Source organism: Nomascus leucogenys, chromosome 17 (assembly GCF_006542625.1).
Source record: "Nomascus leucogenys isolate Asia chromosome 17, Asia_NLE_v1, whole genome shotgun sequence".
Lineage (NCBI taxonomy): Eukaryota > Metazoa > Chordata > Mammalia > Primates > Hylobatidae > Nomascus > Nomascus leucogenys.
In genome coordinates, this window is record NC_044397.1 from 32,396,960 (window position 1) to 32,419,675 (window position 22,716).

At 47.5% G+C, this 22,716-nt stretch overlaps 2 protein-coding genes and 1 non-coding gene across 8 annotated transcripts in view; 1 reads left to right on the forward strand and 2 right to left on the reverse strand.

Annotated features, from left to right (window-relative positions):
* Positions 1-6,328, forward strand: part of EIF2AK1 (eukaryotic translation initiation factor 2 alpha kinase 1) — a 36,638-nt gene extending 30,310 nt beyond the window's left edge. The window contains exons 12-16 of one of the 5 annotated variants that reach the window (XM_030796456.1): positions 788-902; positions 1,123-1,205; positions 2,863-3,096; positions 5,311-5,403; positions 5,717-6,264. In XM_030796456.1, coding sequence (XP_030652316.1) covers positions 788-902; positions 1,123-1,205; positions 2,863-3,096; positions 5,311-5,403; positions 5,717-5,809 — 618 coding nt within the window. In that variant the 3' untranslated portion in view covers positions 5,810-6,264. Of the gene's footprint in view, positions 1-787; positions 903-1,122; positions 1,206-2,862; positions 3,097-5,310 lie in introns of all 5 variants that reach the window. The other 4 variants (XM_030796457.1, XM_030796460.1, XM_030796459.1 and 1 more) reach the window with 4 other exon arrangements.
* On the reverse strand, positions 6,266-22,706 carry AIMP2 (aminoacyl tRNA synthetase complex interacting multifunctional protein 2). 2 transcript variants are annotated; one of them, XM_003281909.4, is made up of 4 exons: positions 22,443-22,706; positions 15,991-16,197; positions 12,987-13,218; positions 6,266-6,796 (listed from the first exon to the last, which is right to left on the reverse strand). In XM_003281909.4, the coding sequence occupies exons 1-4, from the start codon at positions 22,575-22,577 to the stop codon at positions 6,408-6,410; spliced, it is 963 nt and encodes a 320-aa protein (XP_003281957.1). In that variant the 5' UTR covers positions 22,578-22,706; the 3' UTR covers positions 6,266-6,407. The 2 variants fall into 2 exon arrangements, with proteins under 2 accessions (XP_003281957.1, XP_012351775.1); XM_012496321.2 differs by having other exon boundaries at positions 22,563-22,684.
* LOC115831056 lies at positions 14,020-14,148 on the reverse strand. Its single transcript, XR_004026604.1, has one exon. It is a non-coding gene; the product is annotated as a small nucleolar RNA SNORA42/SNORA80 family (small nucleolar RNA).
* Positions 22,707-22,716: the final 10 nt, after the last annotated feature.

A 22,716-nucleotide genomic window follows, 5' to 3' on the forward strand; every position in this document is an offset into this window, starting at 1 on the left:
AGACGGGGGTTTCACCATGTTGGCCAGGCTGGTCTTGAACTCCTGACGTCTGGCGATTCGCCCGCCTCGGCCTCCTAAAGTGCTGAGATTACAGGCGTGAGCCACCGTGCCCGGCCGAGGACAGTCATTTCTAAGACCTTCTTGGGTAATGATGTGCAGTAAGGGTTGGGAAGCACTTGTGTACAAAGCATGCTCTACATTAATATTCTCCAAATTTAGAATAGCCATGGGATTTTTAATAATACTGATGCTTGCGTCCACCCCCAGGAGTTCTGATGTAGTTGGCCTGGGGAATGGGTTGAATGTTGAGGTTTTTTTTTTTGAGACGGGGTTTTGCTCTTGTCGCCCAGGCTGGAGTGCAGTGCCACAATCTTGGTTCACTGCAGCGTTCGGCTCCTGGGTTCAAGCCATTCTTCTGCCTCAGCCTCCCTAGTAGCAGGGATTACAGGCACATGCCACCACACCTGATTAATTTCGTATTTTTTAGAGATGTTGTTTCACCATGTTGGCCATGTTTGTCTTGAACTCCTGACCTCAGGTGATCTGCCTGCCTCAGCCTCCCAAAGTGCTGGGATTACAGGCATGAGCCACTGCACCCAGCCGGATGTTGAGATTTTTAAAACTCCGGGATGATTCTGACGTGCAGGCAAATTTGGGAACTGTTCCTCAAGTATTTATCTTTTGAGGGGCTGCTTGCTCCTGAGTTCCAAACACTTAAAAACATTTACAAGTTTTTACTATTTGTTTTAAGACAGCCAAGGAGTTGACTTGTTTTGTTTGTTGATAGCCAAGAAATATTTTTCTTCATGGCCCTGATCAGCAAGTAAAAATAGGAGACTTTGGTCTGGCCTGCACAGACATCCTACAGAAGAACACAGACTGGACCAATAGAAACGGGAAGAGTAAGTTTTTGGTTTTGTTTTGTTTTCTTTGCATAAGCAAAAGACATGGTTGCACATGTTAGTATTTAAAGAGAATCATAAAGATTTAATAGGAAAGGTAAAATAAAGATAAAAAGCAACTGTTGTTTTCTTAGGAGCTACACTGCTTGCTCATAGTAAATGTTCTTTAATGTTGACAGTGCTAACTGCAATGTTTAATATGTGGCTTTTGAAATGATAGGAACACCAACACATACGTCCAGAGTGGGTACTTGTCTGTATGCTTCACCCGAACAGTTGGAAGGATCTGAGTATGATGCCAAGGTAGTATTTGTTGCTTTCTGCCCTTTCATTCAACTTATTCTGCAGTCGTAAATAACACACAGTACAGGGCTGGGCACAGTGGCTCACGCCTGTAATCCCAGCACTTTGGGAGGCCGAGGTGGGTGGATCACTGGAGGTTAGGAGTTCAAGACCAGCCTGGTCAACATGGTGAAACCTGGTCTCTACTAAAAATACAAAAATTATCTGGGTGCGATGGCACATGCCTGTAGTCCCAGCTACTCTGGAGGCTGAGGCATGAGAATCGTTTGTATCCGGGAGGCAGAGGTTGCAGTGAGCCAAGGTTGCACCATTGCACTCCAGCCTGGACGACAAGAGCAAAACTCTGTCTCAAAAAGAGAAAAAAAAAAACAGTACAATGAAATGCAGAAGCTCTGTCATAGAGATGTTTTTGGAGATAACTGAGTACTGTAGATAATTAACTGGCTCAAACTGTCCTAAGAAGCCTCACTTTTCAGTAGAATCTGTGTTGCCTACTTTACCATTTCAAAATCCACAGATGTCACAATTTTTTTGTTTGTTCATTTGTTGTTGAGACAGGGTCTTGCTCTGTTGCCCAGGTTGGATTGCAGTGGTGTCTTCATAGCTCATGGCAGCCTCCAACTCCTGGGCTCAAGTGATCCTCCCACTTCAGCCTCCCATGTAACCGTGACTTCAAGAGTTGTGCTACCACACCCAGCTAATTAAAAAAAAAATTATTTGTAGAGATGGAGTCTTGCTTTGTCCAGGTTGGTCTCAAACTCCTGGCCTCAATCGATTCTCCTCCTTTGGCCTCCCAAAGTGCTGGGATTACAGTCATGAACCACTGTGCCTGGCCTAAATCGATTTTGAAATGAGCTTTCCCTTGAAAACATCACTGTTCACCTCAGGAAGCTAGAATTCATGGAAGCCTATTTTCAGCCTTTCTTCTAATTGGTTTTTTTCAAGCTTCAGTAAAAAACACCAAGGGGAAGCCTGCCCCTTGACTCCCCTTGAAATAGAATGAACATGCTGTAAAGTTTGAATCTCCGTTGTTCCTTGAAGAAATGCTAAAATCCATTTTTTAAAACAACAGGCTAGTAAAATTTTCTTCCTTTTGATGGCTCATTGAGCTTTTTAGTGATTGGGAAAGAACTGTCAGAAAAAATGATGGCTACCCCTAAAATCTTGTCTAGTGAAGACCTTCCTAAAACATCTGTTTTTAGGAGTAGTATCACAGATTTTAGGCAGTTTGTTAAATGTCACCAAGGACACTTGGTAAGTATGAGTGGAGGCAGAGGTGAGACCGGAGGAGAGCCCGCGACCCTCTGTGGCTCCCCCAAAGCTGACACTAACAGGCGTGAGCTCACGTCACTGCCTGGGTCAGACCTGGATTGTTAAGGGGTGCTGAAGACAGTTGTATGGTCATGACTGCTGTGGGTGGGGATTATCCCTGCCCTCCACCTGACCATCCATTCTGCATGCCCATGGATACCCCTTTTTGGGGTTGTGAAAGTCCCTGTCACTGATGAGCCATCCTGCTCTGTTCCCTTCCTTGTGGGTGACCGTATATCCTCATTCTTAGAAACCCTCTCCTGTTTGGAGGGTGGAACACGGAAATGGAAACGTTCTTCTAACTCTGTATTTCACTACTGAGTTCCCCCTTTTTTTCTTTTTCTAGTCAGATATGTACAGCTTGGGTGTGATCCTGCTAGAGCTCTTTCAGCCATTTGGAACAGAAATGGAGCGAGCAGAAGTTCTAACAGGTTTAAGAACTGGTCAGTTGCCGGAATCCCTCCGTAAAAGGTGTCCAGTGCAAGCCAAGTATATCCAGCACTTAACGAGAAGGAACTCATCGCAGAGACCATCTGCTATTCAGCTGCTGCAGAGCGAACTTTTCCAAAATTCTGGAAATGTATGTGCTTTTCTTTCTCTTGGTCCTGGAGTGAAGGTTGTTTTTATTGCCTCTCTTGGGGAAGGAAGCGGTTGGGTGGTGCCCCCGGAGGCTGGGGCTGGAAGAGCCAGATGATGGTTCTGGAGGCGGGGCCTGTTTGTTCTCATCCACTTCCTGGCACTCAGCTGCAGGGTGTGCTCGCAGAACTCACTCCCCTTGGGGTAGCAGCTGTGGCCTCAGCAGGCACAGGAGGTATCTGCTGTTCACAAAGAGGAGCGGAGGGCTGGGGCCAACCCCACAGCGAAGGCCAGTAGGAAAGCTTCCTGGGGCCTGGTGGGTGTGACTCCTCCCTGGAAAGGCCCGAGGGGCCCACAGGGTTTGCCCCTTCTCGTGGCTGGGCCTTTAAATGTCCATGTCAAACTCTGACTCTTCACCACCTGCCTGCTATTCTGGGCTGTCAGGGTATCTGTCGGGGGCTCATCACTGGCAGGGCTGGTGACCCCAGAAGTGGTAGGCGGATCCCTCGAGGGTGTTTTGGTCACTGGTGAGTTTAGCACTCTATCGGGAATTTCAAGTTGTACATGATCCTGGCACCTCCCCGGGTAGTGCTGAAGAGTGTGCCCAAGAGGGGCTGCCGCAGTCCCTGCGCAGTACAAAGCCACTGCGGACCACCTGGGAGAGGCAGGGGTGGCCTGGCTTGGGGTCTGGCTGCAGCTGCTGCCCTGGACATGGTCTCTGTACATGTTTTTTTTTTAAATGCTGAGGAAAATATGAAGCTTAAAATAGAATTTGTTTAAATTGTGAATCCTGGCCAGACGGGGTGGCTCATGCCTGTAATCCCAGGCATGGGATTTTGGAAGGCAGAGGTGGGAGGATTGCCTGATGTCAGGAGTGTGAAACCAGCCTGGCCAACATGGTGAAACCCCATCTACTAAAAGTACAAAAATTAGCCGGGCGTGGTGATGCACACCTGTAATCCCACCTCCTTGGGAGGCTGAGGCAGGAGAATCGCTTGAACCCGGGAGGCGGAGGTTGCAGTGAGCTGAGATCACACCAGTGCACTACAGCCTCAGCGAAAGAGCGAGACTCCGTCTCAATATAAATACTGAACCCTGTTTCAGCGAATAGTTGAGCTTAGACTCATATTTGTGCAAACAAAATATTTAAACCCATTCTCAGAGTTCCCTGACTGTATCAAGCACTAGATTGAATACCAGTAGCATGCTTGTATTCATTGTCCACGTAAGCAGGTTGACTCCCTACCACCTGTCTACTCTAAGAGTTATAAGCACTGGGCGCAGTGGATCACGCCTGTAATCCCAGCACTTTGGGAGGCCGAGGCGGGCGGATCATGAGGTCAGGAGTTCAAGAACAGCCTGACCAACATGGTGAAACCCCGTCTCTACTAAAAATACAAAAATTAGCCGGTGTGAGCCACCATGCCCAGCCACAGATGTGATTCTTGAAACCAAGTATAAACATTTATCTTCACATATGAAGGGGATTTTCTAATGCTCAGTTAAGATAGCTATTAGAGACCATAGTTATTTAGCATTTATGGTAAGGATTTCTACTATCTTGCAAAATTTTTTTGTATAAAATGAAACCTTGGCTGGGTAGGATTGCTCACGCCTGTAATCCCAGCACTTTGGGAAGTCGAGGTGGGTGGGTCACTTGAGGTAACGAGTTCAAGACCAGTCTGGCCAACATGGCGAAACCCCATCTATACTAAGAATACAGAAACTAGCTGGGCTTGTACAAGAGCGCCTGTAATCCCAGCTACTTGGGTGGCTGAGGCACGAGAATAGCTTGAACTGGGGAGGCACAGGTTGCAGTGAGCCAAGATCGTGCCACTGCACTCCAGCCAGGGCAACAGCCAGATTGTCTCAAAACAAAAAAAAAAAGGGCTGGGCACAGTGGCTCATGCCTGTAATCCCAGCACTTTGGGAGGCCAAGGCGGACAGATCACTAGGTCAGGAGATTGAGACAATCCTGGCTAACACGGTGAAACCTCGTCTCTACTAAAAATAAAAAAAATTAGCCAGGCGTGGTGGCAGGCGCCTGTAGTCCCAGCTACTCGGGAGGCCGAGGCAGGAGAATGGCGTGAACTCGGGAGGCGCAGCTTGCAGTGAGCCGAGATTGTGCCACTGCACTCCAGCCTGGGCGACAGAACGAGACTGTCTCAAAAAAAAAAAAAGTTATTTTAATGGAGTTTAAAATATTTTCTCCTTACAGGTTAACCTCACCCTACAGATGAAGATAATAGAGCAAGAAAAAGAAATTGCAGAATTAAAGAAGCAGCTAAACCTCCTTTCTCAAGACAAAGGGGTGAGGGATGACGGAAAGGATGGGGGCGTAGGATGAAAGTGGACTTAACTTTTAAGGTAGTTAACTGGAATGTAAATTTTTAATCTTTATTAGGGTATAGTTGGTATAATCTTAGTCGTACTTAGTAAGCCTTTAAAGATGTCAGAGTGCCCCCAGCTGCCGTTCCTTCCCTTCCTGCCCCATAAGCTCCTTTTCCTGAATTTCCTACCTAAATATTACCATATGCCCAGTCTCTGAAACTAAAAACTTGGACCTCATCCTCAATTATTTTCTCCTTTCAACTCTGTTGACCCTCTGTCTGGTCTTTCTCTAGAAGGTTCTACCGCAGAAATTGATGTGTGCTCCCTGCCCTCATCACTGCCCAAGCCCGGGCCTGCACATACTCACTGGACAGTTCCAGTTTTGACAGCTGCCAGTCTTCCTACCCCTTTCACACTGCAGCCGAAGTTCATTACCTGAAGGACGCCTGATCGTTTCATTCCTTGGCTCCAAACCTTCTGCTGTCTCTAAGATAAAAGCTCAACTTCTTAACAGTGTACAGTGTGCAACTTCCAACCTTTTTATCTGTTCTCTCCACCTTCAATTTAGCATCATTCCAAAACCACACCCTTGCAAAGCTTTGTACTCCGCACCCCAGATGATCTCCAGGCAGCTCAGATCTCTTTCCTGCCTTTGCCCTGCACTGTTCCCTCCTACTTCCTCCTTTATTGTAGCACTCAGCTCCCCAGCCAATCTACATCCCTCAGAGGCAGCGATCTGATGAATTGGTTTTTGAACCCCAGAAAGGGTCTGCCATGGAGTCGGCAGTCATCACGGTAGATAGCATATGATTTTGCTGAATTTTAAATAAAATGAAAACCACAAATTACATGATGCTTTTATTGACACTTGACAACTGGCCTAAATAAAAAGACTCTGACTCTAATACAAGTCCCCTTACTGATAATAGGCATGAAAGAGCACCATTCTTAAAATCTAAACCCTTTAAAATCAGTTACGGAAATTCACTTAAGGAGCTTGAGGGCCGTGTTAAAAGGAGCCAGGTTTTCACAAGACCTCATCCACCTCTGCACATTGGCTGGCACTGTCACACTGCAGCCTCCGGTCTGCTGGAGTATAGACCACAGCACCACGTCTGCTACGGTGAGTTCATTCCCAGCGAGCCAAGGGCTCTTCCCAAGAGCAGAGTTCATGGAGCGGAAAACAGCGGCTTTTTCTTTACTGCTTCCCTCTTTTAACTGTAAAATTGCAATATCTACCCAGCTATCTATGAGGGTTGCGTTGACAGCATTATGCTTCTGGCCAAAGAGAGAGAACAAGAAACGTGCAATGTTCCCTTCTCCTTCGATGGGGCACATCGTCTGGACACTGAATTTCATCTGCGTCTTCGGCACTGAAAAGAAAAAACACACGCCAGGTAGCATCACCAGAGCAGCCCTGAGGGAAGTACTCGCACAGTGGGGAAAAGGGTACAGTCACCAAACACCATAGACTGATGACACGGGAAAGGGTGTTTTCAAGAAGAACATCAGATTTTCAGTCTGTCTCTAAGATGCTTACTACTGAAAAGGGTTTAAGTGCAAACTATGTTAAAAAAGTAACCAAAGAGCCATTCCTGGTATTTGATTATGACAGTTCTGAAGCTAGAAGGGACCTCAGACCACCCACTCCAATCCCTGCTGCCTAAGGATTTGGGGGCTGAGGGCTGGAAACCCAGGAGCTGTATCTCCCAGGCTCTTGGCCTCATAATCGCTTTCTGTGGGACTGAGGGCAATTAAGGTATGAATGACATGAACTCGCTTCTCTCCATATCAACATAAACCAGAAGAGGCATACATCCATGGGATAGTCAATACATGACATCTATCTTTATATGGCCATATGAGAAGATAACTTCAGTGTCCCTATGATGGTAAGTTCTTGAATGTGAGGGCAAGATGGTTGTGACAGCCATGACTCCCCTGCTTTGCCTGGTTGGACAGAACTCCCTTCCCCCAATGCTCACAGTCCCCCCCTTGAGCTGTGTCTCACTAAGAGACCCTAAATTTTGCAGAGGAACAAGGGCATCTTTGCGTTGCTCTTCTCTGCTCCTCCTCAAAAACTACCCCACAGGCTTTCTAGACTTAGAATATCTGACCTGATGCAAATCGCTGTATGGCCAGTATGCCACAGAATGTCCTAACCCCTTGCTGCCTCATATCAAAACTATGTTGCACATCTCATCATATAGTACAGCTAACCCTTGAACAGTGAGGGGGTTAGGGACACTGAACCCCCACCGCTGTGCAGTCAAAAATCCACATAAAACTTTTGACTCAGGCTGGGCGCGGTGGCTCACGCTTGTAATCCCAGCACTTTGGGAGGCCGGGGCGGGCGGATCACGAGATCAGGAGATCGAGACCACGGTGAAACCCCGTCTCTACTGAAAATACAAAAAATTAGCCGGGCGTGGTGGCGGGCGCCTGTAGTCCCAGCTACTCGGAGAGGCTGAGGCAGGAGAATGGCGTGAACCCGGGAGGCGGAGCTTGCAGTGAGCCGAGATCGCGCCACTGCACTCCAGCCTGGGTGACGGAGCAAGACTCAAAAAAAAAAAAAAAAAAAAAAAAAAAAACTTTTGACTCCTTCAGAACTTAAGCACTAATAGCCTACTATTCATGGGAAGCCTTACCCATGACAGTTGATTAACACGTTTTGTATGATCTACATATTATAAGCTATATTCTTACAATAAACAACAAAATGTTAAGAAAATAATAAGGATGCTGGGCATGGTGGCTCACACCTGTAGTCCCTGCTGCTTGGGAGGCTGAGGTGGGAGGATCACTTGAGCCCAGAAGGTTGAGGCTGTGGTGAGCTATGATTGCACCACTGCACTCCAGCCTGGATGACACAGCAAGACCCTGCCTCTTTAAAATAAGATAATGAATTTACTATTCATTAAGTTGAAGTGGATCATCATAAAGGTCTTAATCCCATTGTCCTCATGTCGCTGATGAAGAGCGGTTGGTCTTGCTGTCTTTGGTGGAGGAGGTGGAAAGGGAGGCAGGAAAGGAGGAGAGGCAAGCACGGTGTAACTTTAGGGAAATACATCATAATTTGTCCGACTTTTTGCCTTTTGATTTCTCTAAAAATAGTTCTATGCAGCATGAACCCTTCTACTGTTTGCTTTAGTTTCAGTGCTTGTATCATAGAAGACTCCAGGTCATAAAAGAAGTCAAAAGCAGCCTTGAATAATCACAAGCCTTCTCTCAGACTGTCTAATGGAAATCTGTTTTCCAGCCCAGCTTCTCCTAGGTCTTCTTCCTCAACATCTGGCACTAGTTTGGAAGCACTTCTCTCCATTAAGCTGTCTTATGTTAATTCTTCTGTGCAGTGTCTGTCAGCCCTTGAATTTCTCCAAGATCTATACTCTGAAACTCTTCACCACCCACTTTTGCCCCATCTATGAACTATTTCATGGTTTCCTTGATTGTCGTAAATCCTATGAAGTCACGCACATCTGGACACAGGTTTCTCCAACAGGAACGTACTGTTTCACCGTGATGGCTTTCACAGCTTTTTATACAATGATGGCCTCTTCAATGATGTAATCCTTCCAGACTCTTCAAGATGTTCTATCAGGGTTCTCTTTTTGCTTTTTTTTTTTTTTTTTTTTTTTTTTTTTTTTTGAGATGGAGTCTCGCTCTGTCACCCAGGCTGGAGTGCAGTGGCGCGATCTCACTACAACCTCCACCTTCCGGGTTCAAGCAATTCTCCTGCCTCAGCCTCCCAAATAGCTGGAATTACAGGCATGCACCACCATGCTCAGCCAGGGTTCTCTTTCATAGCACTGACAATTCTTTCTTTCATCGAGTACTGTGTGTAATGAGCCTGGGGGCAAGTAGACAACTTTGACACCCTTGGTGTTAACTCATGGGGCTCTGAGTGCCTGGAACATTGAAGAACTTTAAAAAGGTGTCTCTTACTGGCAAGGTACATCCTGACTTCAGGGACAAGGCATCAATGGAATTAATCCAGAAAAAGGGTTCTTGTCCAGACGTTGTACAACTAAAAGATCAGCAGCTGTGTTTATCGTTTCCCGTTAAGTCTCAGGTGTCAGCATTTTATAGGTAGGAGCTCTCCTGATCATAAACACAGCTGCACCTGCACAAAACAGGACGGTTAACCTAGCCCTGCCTGCCTTCAATCTTGGGGCTCACTTCTTTACTAATAAATGTCCTTTGTGGTTCCCCTCCATGCCCCCAGATTAGGGCAGTTTTGTCTGCATTAAAAACCTGTTGACACAGGTATCCCTTCTCCTCCATGATTTTCTTTCTTTTTTCTTTTTGAGACGAAGTCTCACTCTGTCGCCCGGGCTGGAGTGCAGTGGCACAATCTCGGCTCACTGCAAGCTCCGCCTCCCAGGTTCACGCCATTCTCCTGCCTCAGCCTCTCCGAGGAGCTGGGACTACAGGCGCCCGCCACCACGCCCAGCTAATTTTTTTGTATTTTTAGTAGAGACGGGGTTTCACTGTGGTCTCGATCTCCTGACCTCGTGATCCGCCCGCCTCGGCCTCCCAAAGTGCTGGGATTACAAGCGTGAGCCACCGCGCCCGGCTCATGATTTTCTTAATGGCATCTGGGAACCTGTCTGCTGCCTCTTGGTTGGCGTAAGCTGCTTCTCCTGTTATCTTGACATTTTTAAAAGCCAAACCTCTTCCTAAAATTATCAAACCATCATTTGCTGGCATTAAACTCTCCAGCTTTAGGTCTTTCACCTTCCTTTGGCTTCAAGTTGTCATATAATGACTTTGCTTTTTCTCAAATCTTATGAGAGTCTATAGGTATGCCTAACAGTAATCCTGCACCCCACATAAAAGCTGCATTTTCTTTTTTTTTGAGATGGAGTCTCGCTCTGTAGCCCAGGCTGGAGTGTAGTGGCGCGATCTCGGCTCACTGCAACCTCCACCTCCTGGGTTCAAGCGATTCTCCTGTCTCAGCCTCCCGAGTAGCTGAGACTACAGGTGAAGGTCACCATGCCGAGCTCATTTTTGTACTTTTAGTAGAGATGGGGTTTCACCATATTGGTCAGGCTGGTCTCGAACTCCTGATCTCAGGTGATCCACCCACCTTGGCCTCCCAAAGTACTGAGATTACAGGCATGAACCACCACACCCAGCCAAAAGCTACATTTTCTTTTTTTTTTTTTTTTTTGAGACGGAGTCTCACTCTGTCGCCCAGGCTGGAGTGCAGTGGCGCAATCTCGGCTCACTTCAAGCTCTGCCTCCCGGGTTCACGCCATTCTCCTGCCTCAGCCTCTCTGAGTAGCTGGGACTACAGGCGCCCGCCACCATGCCTGGCTAATTTTTTTTTTTTTTTTGTATTTTTAGCAGAGACGGGGTTTCACCGTGGTCTCGATCTCCTGACCTCGTGATCCGCCCGCCTCGGCCTCCCAAAGTGCTGGAATTACAAGCGTGAGCCACCGCGCCTGGCCTCAAAAGCTACATTTTCAATACGAGATGAGTAGGTATTCTGCAAAAAGGGCAAGGTTTTTGCACCTCCTAGTGCAGCTATAGTGATGTCTTCATAAATTTCCTTTTTTTTTTTTTTTTTTTTTTGAGATGGAGTCTTGCTCTGTTGCCAGGCTGGAGTGCAGTGGCGCGACCTCAGCTCACTGCAACCTCCACCTCTCAGGTTGAAGCGATTCTCCTGCCTCAGCCTTCCAAGTAGCTGGGACTACAGGCACACACCACCATGCCCAGCTAATTTTTGTGTTTTTAGTAGAGATGGGGTTTCACCACGTCGGCCAGGATGATCTTGATCTCTTGACCTCGTGATCCGCCCGCCTCGGCCTCCCAAAGTGCTGGGATTACAGGCGTGAGCCACTGTGCCCCACCGAATTTCCCTTTCCCTTTTTTTAAACAATGGTTCTTACACTGAATTCATTTACCTTGAAGTGGCAGCTGCAGACCTCTGGTACATATCAAGCAATTCAACTTTCTCATGTAATATCATGACTTTTCTCTGCTTCTTGGGAGCACTTTCGGTATCACAAGAGACACTTTGTAAGTGCCCCACAGTGTTAGTCACGGTTTATGGCAATGCACGATGGAAAAATACCCAAAACACGATGAGAAATACCCAAGAACCTCGAGAGATCACTTTTTTTTTTTTTGAGACGGAGTCTTGCTCTGTTGCCCAGGCTGGAGTGCACTGGCATGATCTTGGCTCACTGCATCCTCCGCCTCCCAGGTTCACGCCATTCTCCTGCCTCAGCCTCCTGAGTAGCTGGGACCACAGGCGCCCGCCACCACGCCTGGCTAATTTTTTTTTTTGTATTTTTAGTAGAGACGGGGTTTCACCGTGTTAGCCAGGATGGTCTCGATCTCCTGACCTTGTGATCCACCTGCCTTGGCCTCCCAAGAGATCACTTTTGACTGCAACATGCAGTTTCCTGGAGAGATGAATTAGCTGCACACACCGAGATGATTAGCGTCATAGGGTGTCTGAAGCAGATTGAAGCAGACGCTCCCCACGCTGGAGGCGGCTGTGAAATTATTCCAGCAGTACAGTCTGTTTGTTCTACAGTTAATGTTACGCAGTTGGGATTTCATGCTTATCTTCACGTTTGTTTACATTTCTTTCAACTGCAAGTGGTGCCATGTATTGTGTGTGTGTGTGTGTGTGTGTGTGTAAGTTTTGATACTTTTTAACTTTTTAAAATAGATTTGTGTATATTTTGTGGTAGTAAATAATAGACTAGTATGTAAATATTTTATGCCTCATAGCTTTTTCTTACTTGTTTTGATATTTTTCTTCTTTCTTTTTTGAGATGGAGTCTCGTTCTGTCGCCCAGGCTGGAATACAATGGCATGATCTTGGCTCACTGCAACCTCTGCCACCTGGGTTCAAGTGATTCTCCTGCCTCCGCCTCCCGAGTAACTGGGATTATAGGCGCCCACTACCATGCCCGGCTAAGTTTTGTATTTTTAGTAGAGATGGGGTTTCACCATGTTGGTCAGCCTGGTCTCGAACTCCTAACCTCGTGATCTGCCTGCCTTGGCCTCACAAAGTGCTGGGATTATGGGCATGAGCCCCCGCGCGTGGCCTTGTTTTGATATTTCTAGGCTATGCGGTTTGTCTGCCAGTTTTTTCAAATTGTTGCAAATCTCCAAAAAGTTTTCCAAGATAGCTATCGAAAAAAAATCCACGAGGCCCGGGCCTGGTGGCTCATGCCTGTAATCCCAGCACTTTGGGAGGCTGAGGCGAGTGGATCATGAGGTCAGGAGATCGAGACCAGCCTGACCAACATGGTGAAACCCCGTCTCTACTAAAAATATAAAAAAAATTAGCTGGGCCTGGTAGTGCGTGCCTGTAATCCCAGCTACTCAGGAGGCTGAGGCAGGAGAATTGCTTGAACCCAGGAGGCGGAGGTTCCAGTGAACCAAGATTGTGCCACTGCACTCCAGCCTGGGTGACAGAGCGAGACTGTCTCAAAAAAAAAGACAAGACAAAAATCCACATGTAAATGGATTCATGCAGGTCAAACTCGTGGTGTTCAAGGGGCAGCTGTGTGTAAATTGAACTCAGTCCTGTCTACTTACCATTCTTCCAAATTAAAGTGAATCCCAGCTGATAGTCTTGGCGGGGCTGTTTTTTATTCTGTTCTCCAAAGCACTTGAGAAGGTTTTCAGGCACGCTCTTGACCGAGGAGTGCATGTGCACCGTGGACAGGACCCTGAAGTGCTCACAGAGCAGCCTGTGCAGCACGAGCAGGGAGAGGGGAGGGGAGGCCGGGTTCGCGTTGATCACGATGTCTTTCAGCGCCCCGTAATCCTGGGGAAAGACCAAGACAATGTACGAATAACAGTCATCTGAGAGTGCCACTGTGACGGGCGCGAGTCTGAGAACCTAACCACGGTTATCTAACTGACTCTGCCACTTCCATGAAGAAGGCACTAGTGTCATCTCCACGTTGCAGCCAGTAACTTATCCAAGGTCACTCGCTCAGGACAGAGTGGAGCTGGGATATGAGCTGACTCCACCCTCTTACCCCAACAAATAAAAAGTTGACTCTACTGTCAAATAAAACAACATATGAGGAATGACACTTTTTTTTTTTTTTTGAGACAGAGTCTCACTCTGTCACACAGGCTGGAGTACAGTGGATGATCTCTGCTCACTGCAACCTCTGCCTCCCCAGGTTCAAGCAATTCTCCTGCCTCAGCTCCCTGAGTGGTTGGGACTACAGATGCCTGCCACCACGCCCGGCTAATTTTTTTTTTTTTAATTTTTAGTAGAGATGGGGTTTTGCCATGTTGCCCAGGCTGTTCTCGAACTCCTGACCTCAAATGACCTGTCCATCTTGGCCTCCCAAAGTGCTGGGATTACAGATGGGAGCCATGGCGCCTGGCCTAGGAATTACACTTCTATTTGTTCCTTTTAACCTACATTTATTCCAGTTACCCAATCTTTCTAACAGCTGACCATAGCCAATTTGTTGTTCATTAAGATGCTTCCATGAAGAACCCCTTAAGAAGGGGTGTTGGCTCAAGATATCACTGGTGATGAGGGATGGGGAGATTGTAAAATACTAGGCGTTAACTGAAGTGCTCAGACTGATAGGCTTGTTTTTCCCACTGTGTAACCCTCTTCAGTGCCAGTGGCCCAGAGGTACAGGCAATGGTTCGGGGCCACAGTTTGCTCTGGCATGGGGCACTATGAGAGGTCCAGGGGGATGGGCCTGTCATAAATCCAAACCTATGCATGACAGCCTTTTTAGATAAAGACTTTCTTATTTCTTCTACGCTTTCACTCGTAATAATGAATGCACTCGGCCAGGCGCGGTGGCTCACGCTTGTAATCCCAGCACTTTGGGATCACAAGGTCAAGAGATCAAGACCATGGTGAAACCCCGTCTCTACTAAAAATACAAAAAATTAGCCGGGCGTGGTGGCGGGCACCTGTAGTCCCAGCTACTCGGAGAGGCTGAGGCAGGAGAATGGCGTGAACCCGGGAGGTGGAGCTTGCAGTGAGCCGAGATCGCGCCACTGCACTCCAGCCTGGGTGACAGAGCGAGACTCTGTCTCAAAAAAAAAAAAAAAATGAATGCACTGATGTGAACACTCACAGCCAAACTCCTTGGCTTTCTGTACCCTGCCTGCCACTCCTGACCAATGTCCCACACGTCAGCCTACGTGGAATGCCTTGCAGTTCCCTGAACATATTGTATTACTTGGCGCTGGGTCTTCTGAGGTATCAGAAGCACCCTGAGAAATGACTCGGTCTTTTCTCAGTCATTTAGGCCACGCATGCTCGAAAACTCATCCCCAGCACCCTGAGAAATGACTCAGGGTCTTTTCTCAGTCATTTAGGCCACGCATGCTCGAAAACTCATCTGCTAGGCTCCGGCTCCCTGAGGGCCTGGTTGCGCCTCATCTGAGCCCTCAGTGCATGCCAACAAGTACTGGATGAATGAGGGAGCAGGGGAAGGAATACATGAATGCAGAGGTACTGAGGTTACCAAATACCCCAGCCCTGGGTGAGACACCAAAATGCTTGCATTTTTTAGGGCTTTAAGTAGTGCTATTCTGTCACCCATTCTAGAGGAAGCTATTGGTAGGGATTCTTGGGACAAACCCTTTTGCATCCTCAAATAAATATCACATTGTTGTAACAAACGGGTGGTCTTTCTTTGCATATCAGATTCTCCCCTAAATTAGCTGAAGCCTGTAAACTTCAATCATGAGAGCTGGCTGATGCAACTTACTTGTAATACAGCAAACTGAATTCAAGCAAAATGCATTTGAAATATGAGGCTGTGACTGGCCTGAGCAGTACATTTCAAAAGGACGGGTAGGATTTTTGTGCTTGGGCAGTCACGGTTCTGAAAGCTGGCCTACGATCAAAGAGAGTCCGGGCTGCCTCTGCTGAACGTCTGGGGAACCCTGAGCAAGCAAGCTGAGATCTGTTCTTCCAGGGCTTGGAAGCTGCTGGACCCATGCCCGGACTGGCAGAGGCTGTAACTCTCTTCCACTCCTTCTCTGCCTACAGATCCTCCCTGTCCTCTACTTGCTCTGAGAGGTCAAGAGGAGGCTTTAGAGCTTGTTTTGACTTCACTCCTGCCCTGGGAATCTGTTCTGTGCAAAGGCACACTCATTTAGAGGAGTAAAAAATATGAACATGCTCTTGGCTTTGCCTTTGAAAACTAGAAAGCTAGTTTTTTTTTTGTTTTTGTTTTGAGACAGAGTCTTGCTCTGTCGCGCAGGCTGGAGTGCAGTGGCGCGATCTCTGCTCACTGCAAGCTCCGCTGCCCAGGTTCATGCCATTCTCCTGCCTCAGCCTCCTGAGTAGCTGGGACTACAGGCGCCCACCACCATGCCTGGCTAATTTTTTGTATTTTTAGTAGAAACGGGGTTTCACTATGTTAGCCAGGATGGTCTCGATCTCCCAACCTCGTGATCCGCCCGCCTAGGCTTCCCAAAGTGCTGGGATTACAGGCGTGAGCCACCGCGCCCGGCCTGAAAGCTAAGGCTTTAATCACAGTAGCACAATTTCCCTGCACTAACCACTCAGCACCTAACGTTTCAGCTTTCAAAACGAACTTACCTTCCCAAGCACTGAATTCAAGTCCAGCGCATTGGTGGTTAAAGTCGTGGGGTCATCCGCTTGGATTATGTTGGTTACATCCAAGTCTGCATCTGGTGTTTGAATCATCTTGGAGAGGCCATCAACTGCAGCTTTCAACTCATACAGACGTTTTAAAATATCATCTTGGCGGGACTCAAGAGCTTGCAGAGATGGGTTAGACTCTTCCTAAACAAACCAACAGCCAAATGTTCATTTCCTCTCCCATCAGACCAGTGTTGTTCAAATTTGATCACTTGTCTTACTTTGCCATGCACTCACCAAACCTCCCACCCTTTAAAAGACATGGGCTGGGTGTGGTGGCTCATACCTGTAATCCCAGCACTTCGGGAGGTCCAGGTAGGCAGATCATCTGAGGTCAGGAGTTCAAGACCAGCCTGGCCAACATGGTGAAACCCCATCTCTACTAGAAATACAAAAATTAGCCCGGCATGCTGGCATGCACCTGTAATCCCAGCTACTCGGGAGGGTGAAGCAGGAGAACCACTTGAACCCGGGAGGCGGAGGTTGCAGTGAGCCGAAATGGCGCCACTGCACTCCAGCCTGGGTGACAGAGTGAGACTCCGTCTCAAAAAAATAAAATAAAAGAAGACATTATGGGATGCAAGTCTGCAAAAACTTAATTACACAGTAAAGAAACAAAAAGGAAAAAGACATTAAAATACAGGAGCAGAACCATGTCATTTTCCCCATAGTCCAATAGGTCCCTGCAAATTGATCCCCAAATGCTTAAAACAAGGCCAGGCGTGGTGGCTCACACCTGTAATCCCAGAACTTTGGGAGGCCAAGGCAGGTGGATCACCTGATGTAAGAAAATGTGGCACATATACACCATGGAATACTATGCAGCCATAAAAAATGATGAGTTCATGTCCTTTGTAGGGACATGGATGAAACTGGAAAACATCATTCTCAGTAAACTATCGCAAGGACAAAAAACCAAACACCGCATGTTCTCACTCATAGGTGGGAATTGAACAATGAGAACTCATGGACACAGGAAGGGGAACATCACATTCCGGGGACTGTTGTGGGGTGGGGGGAGGGGGGAGGGACAGCATTAGGAGATATACCTAATGCTAAATGACGAGTTAATGGGTGCAGGAAATCAACATGGGACATGGATACATATGTAACAAACCTGCACATTGTGCACATGTACCCTAAAACCTAAAGTATAATAAAAAAAAAAAAAAAAAAAAAAAGAGTTTGAGACCAGCCTGGCCAACATGATGAAACCCCGTTTCTACTAAAAATACAAAAATTAGCCGGGCGCGGTAGTGCATGCCTGTAGTCCCAGCTACTCAGGAGGCTGAGGCAGGAGAATCGCTTGAACCTGGGAGGCGGGGGTTGCAGTGAGCCGAGATTGCACCACCGCACTCCAGCCTGGGCGACAGAACAAGACTCCGTCTCAAAAAAAAAAAAAAAAAAAAAAAGCTTAAAACAAATAAACGTTGTGGCTGAAAGCCACTCTGAAATTGTATGGTTCCTATTTCAGGTAATTTAGTCTAACAACAGGGAAGGATAGAAAATGAACACAATTTGTAGTTCTTTGTTCTTAAAAGAATACTTTGCTTAAATAAGTAGCAATGAGAATGTAACTGAGTAATTTATACAAATAGGGAAAAGGGAACACAGGTTAAAACAGTTTATTTTAGCTTGGAAGCATGTCCATTGGGCCAAGTAATCAATTCCCCAAATCATTTTCTTGTCTTTTTTTTTGTCCTGGAGACAGGGTCTCACTCTGTTGCCCAGGCTGGAGTGCAGCAGTGTGATCATGGCCCACTGCAGCCTTCACTTCCTGGGCTCAAGTGATCCTCCTGCCTTAGTCTCCTGAGTGCCTGGGACTACAAGTGTGTGCCACCAAGCCTGGCTAATTTTTAAATTTTTTTTTTAGAGACAAAGAACTGTGCTATGTTGCTCAGGCTGGTCTCAAACTCCTGTCCTCAAGCCATCCTCCCACCTCAGGTCCCAAAGTGCTGGGAAGACAGAAGTGAGCCACTACACCTGGCCAGGCCATCATTTTTCACCTAGCCTATTCCACCTTGCACCCAGTCTAGTCCACCCCTGCAAACCATCCTTTAAGATGGCAGCTAGAAAGATTTAAAAAGAAACTCAGGGCTGGGCGCGGTGACTCATCCCTATAATTCTAGCACTTTGGGAGGCCGAGGTGGGCAGATCACCTGAGGTCAGGAGTTCGAGACCAGCCTGGCCAACATGGTGAAACCCCATCTCTACTAAAAGTACAAAAATTAGCCGGGTGTGGTGTGGGTGCCTGTAATCCCAGCTACTCAGGAGGCTGAGGCAGGAGAATCGCTTGAACCCGGGAGGCGGAGGTTGCAGTGGGCAGAGATCGCACCACTGCACTCCAGCCTGGGTGACAGAGTGAGAGTCTGTTTCAAAATAAAATAAAATAAAATAAAATAAAATCAGATATTGTCAATGTCTCCCCCTTGCTAACCTCCTAGGTGCTTAGGATAAAACGTCAAACATTTAACATGGCTTCACAGACATCTTGTATCATTTGGCCTCTGGCTACCTTACCTCACCCAATTTCCTCCTTTGCTCTGTGCTCTAGCTGCACTGTCCTAGGAGTTCCTAAATCACCACCCTGGCTCCGACCACAGGATCTTCACATGTGCTGTTCCCTCTATCTGCATCGCTCTTCCTTCTTCTCTTGTTTGCTTGACTCCTATTTACCCTTGGGCTTAATCAGCACTTTCTCACCTCTCCTAGTCTGCTGCTCTTATTTAAGATCAAACATCAGAGAAATGTGAAGTCCACTGACTTCCGGGTGGAACAGAGTTCAGTATGCCAATTAAATTATTGAGTGCTGGCCGGGCACGGTGGCTGATACCTGTACTCTCAGCACTTTGGAAGGGAGAGGCGGGTGGATCACTTGAGGTCAGGAGTTCGAGAGGACAACATGATGAAACTCCATTTCTACTGAAACACAAAAATTAGCTGGGCTTGGTGGGGGGCACCTGTAATCCCAGCTACTGGTGAGGCTATGGCAGGAGAAAGTTGCTTGAACCCGGGAGACAGCGGCTGCAGTGAGCTGAGATTGCGACACCGCACACCAGACTGGGCGACAGAGCGAGACTCTGTCTCAAAAACAAAAAAATCCTCAGTCAGGAATGAAGAATGTCTGAAGTACTGTATGTGTAACGTGGCTTGTGATTTTTTTTTTTTTTTTTTTTTTTTGAGGCGGAGTCTCGCTCTTTCACCCAGGCTGGAGTGCAGTGGCGCAATCTCGGCTCACTGCAGGCTCGCCCCCCGGGGTTCACGCCATTCTCCTGCCTCAGCCTCCCGAGTAGCTGGGACTACAGGCGCCCGCCACCTTGCTTGGCTTATTTTTTTGTGTGTATTTTTAGTAGAGACGGGGTTTCAATGTGTTAGCCAGGATGGTCTCGATCTCCTGACCTCGTGATCCACCTGCCTCGGCCTCCCAAAGTGCTGGGATTATAGGCGTGAGCCACCGCGCCCAGCCTGGTGTCTTCTAATGTTGGCCTGTTGTTTTCCTTGCTGAGACTAGATTGTGATGTGGTATACTGTTTTTCTCCATTTGTTTTAATTTATATGTATTTATAAACAGCTCATTCTTCATGTTGCTTTCATTTACCTTGGAGATACCTGATTGCTTTTTTTCTTTTGTTTTTTGAGACAGGGTTTCACTCTGTGGCCCAGGCTGGAGTCCAGTGGCACAATCACAGCTCACTGCAGCCCTGCCCTCCTGGGCTCAAGTGATCCTCCCACCTCAGCCTCCTGAGTAGCTGGAACTACAGGCACATGCTACCACACCTGGCTAAGTTTTGTACTTTTTGTAACAATGGGGTTTTGCCATGTTGCCCAGATTGGTTTTGAACTCCTAGGTTCAAGTGATTCTCATGCCTTGGTCTCCCAAAGTGCTGGGATTACAGAGGTGAGCCTCCGAGCCTGGCCAAGATGTCTTATTGCTAATTATTTGTCCACATTGTTATCATCTCCTAGAGAAATTGCTAGAAGAGTGAGATTATGTGTCCTCTAAGTTATAAGTTCACAAATAAAAGCCCAAAGGAAGTTAGGCAGCAGACTTAAAAACAAATAAAACAGACTCTGCAAAACTTGGCCTTAAATGAAAGGTGACATTCTCCAACCTGGATTGTCTTTTTGGCTTCATGGGACTGTGCAGTTGGAGGGTGACTGGGCCCTGTTTCCACGGCACTCTGGAGGTGCAGGGACCATTGAACCATGTCTGCTATTTCTGTCTTAGCTCTGTACTGAAATAACAGTTGTATTACTGGGTTTCAAAAGAAAGTCCGTCCCTCCTGATCTAGGCAGAAAGCCATTAAAAAAAACAGAAGGGTAACAAGCAGTGGGAAAACAGACCAGAAAAGTTAACGATTCACCCATCTTGTGTCAGAAATGGACAGGCCTGTTTCTCCTGCTGGAAACCTAGGATGTACGTTTGCAATGAGAAAAGAGTGAAAGACTTGAGCAGGTACATTACAAAAGCGCAATCACAGCGGCCAGTGAATATGAAAAGGTCCTCAAGTTAGAGAAGTCTGGAGAAATCCAAACTAAAACTACCTTAGGATACCACGCTACACCCACCGGCTTTAGGCAGGGTGCAAACATCAGGAATTCTTCTACCTTGCCGGTGAGCGGTGAGCGAGCGCATAAACCAGTATAACTTTGGAAAACAATTTAATAGAGTGGAAAGCCAGGCGGGCCACTGAGCCAGCAGTCCCATTCATTAGTACATGCCCCATGCCTGCTCCTCTGTATAAGAATATTCACTGGAGAATTGTTCATAGCAAGTTAAAATGGAAAACAATCCAGTGTCCCTGAGCAAGGAGGATGGATAAGTATATGGTGGAGAGTCATGCAATAGAACAGCATACTACAGAGAAGATGAATACTTCTGATGTTACAATAAAATGACTCCTAAAATAATATCTACGACAAAGAAGCCAGGGCTGGGCACCAGTGGCTCATGTTTGTAACCCCAGCACTTTGGGAGGCTGGGGTTAGAGGATCACTTGAGGCTAGGAGATTGAGACCACCTTGGGTCTTGATAACCACTTTTTATGTAGAGATGTGGTGAGACCTCATCTCTACATTATTAAAAAAAAAAAAAAAAAAAAAAAAACCCAGACACATCAGACTATACACTGTATGCTTACCTATATCAAGACTATTTAGGGGCCGGGCACGGTGGCTCATGCCTGTAATCCCAACACTTTGGGAGGTCGAGGCGGGTGGATCGCTTGAGGTCAGGAGTTCGAGACCAGCCTGGCAAACATGGTGAAACCCTGTCTCTACTAAAAATACAAAAATTAGCCGGGTCCAGTGGACAGTGCCTGTAATCTCAGCTACTCAGGAGGCTGAGGCGGAGAATTGCTTGAACCTGGGAGACAGAGGTTGCAGTGAGCTAAGATCACACCACTGCACTCCAGCCTGGGTGACAGAGTGAGACTCCATCTGAAAAAAAACAAAAAAACAAACAAAAAAACAGACTATCTTGTTTAGGGATAAATACTTAGTTGACAAAATAATAGAGACAGGCAGGACATAATTACCATAAAAATCAGGACCTGGGGTTGGAGGTGGAGAGGGAAGGTTTAAGTGGAAAGAATGGAGCGGTGACAACGTGTGTCAACCTGGGCCATGGTGAGCCTGGGGTTCGCTTTGCAATCCCTCAAAATGAGCATTTATGTGCTATTCACTTTTCAGAGTGTAGAATCTCTGAACTAAAATGTTTAATCAACCATATATTAAAAAAAGAAAAAATATGGACAGATTTGTATTTTAATTAAAACATTTAAAAAATAGAGACAAGGGTCTCGCTACGTTGCTCAGGCTGGTCTCAAACTCTCAGGGCTCAAGCGATCCTCCCGCCTCGGTCTCCCAAAGCGCTGAGATTCCAGGCGTGAACCACCGCGCCCGACCTGGAAAGATATATATATTCTTTTTTTTTTGAGACAGAGTTTCGCCCTTGTTGCCCAGGCTCGAGTGCAATGGCTTGATCTCAGCTAACTGCAAACTCCGCCTCCAGGGTTCAAACGATTCTCCTGCCTCAGCCTCCCGAGTAGCTGGGATTACAGGCGCCTGCCACCACGCCCGGCTAATTTTTGTATTTTTAGTAGAAATGAGGTTTCACCATGTTAGCCAGGCTAGTCTCGAACTCCTGACCTCAGGTGATCTGCCCTCCTCGGCCTACCAAAGTGCTGGGATTACAGGCGTGAGCCACGGCGCCCGGCCTGGATAAATCTTTTAAAAGATAAAAGTTTGAGTGAGTCCCTGGCCGGCCGGTGCAGATACCGGGGTGGGGCCGTGAACCGGTTGGGACGCACTCGCTCCGGGCTGACGGGACCCGGGCCAGCAGCCGGCCGCCGCGCGTGCGCACAGGGCGGGGGGCCCCGCGCTCCTACCTGCACGTGGCCAGCGCCGGGCGCTGGGCCGCAGCTCCTGCCGTGCACGTTGGGGAGCCGGTACATGCAGGTGGGAAGCTCCACACGGAGAGGCGCGCCGCCCCCATGATAGGGCTTTACCTGGTACATCGGCATGGTGGAACCAAAGCAAGAGGGGGTAGCGCGTGCCAGACGCCAACGCTCAGAAGCCGTCAGAGGCCACGACAGAGAGCGGCCACCTCCCTTCTGACCCTGCTGCGGGCGTTAGGGAAAACGCAGTCCGGTGTGCTCCGAT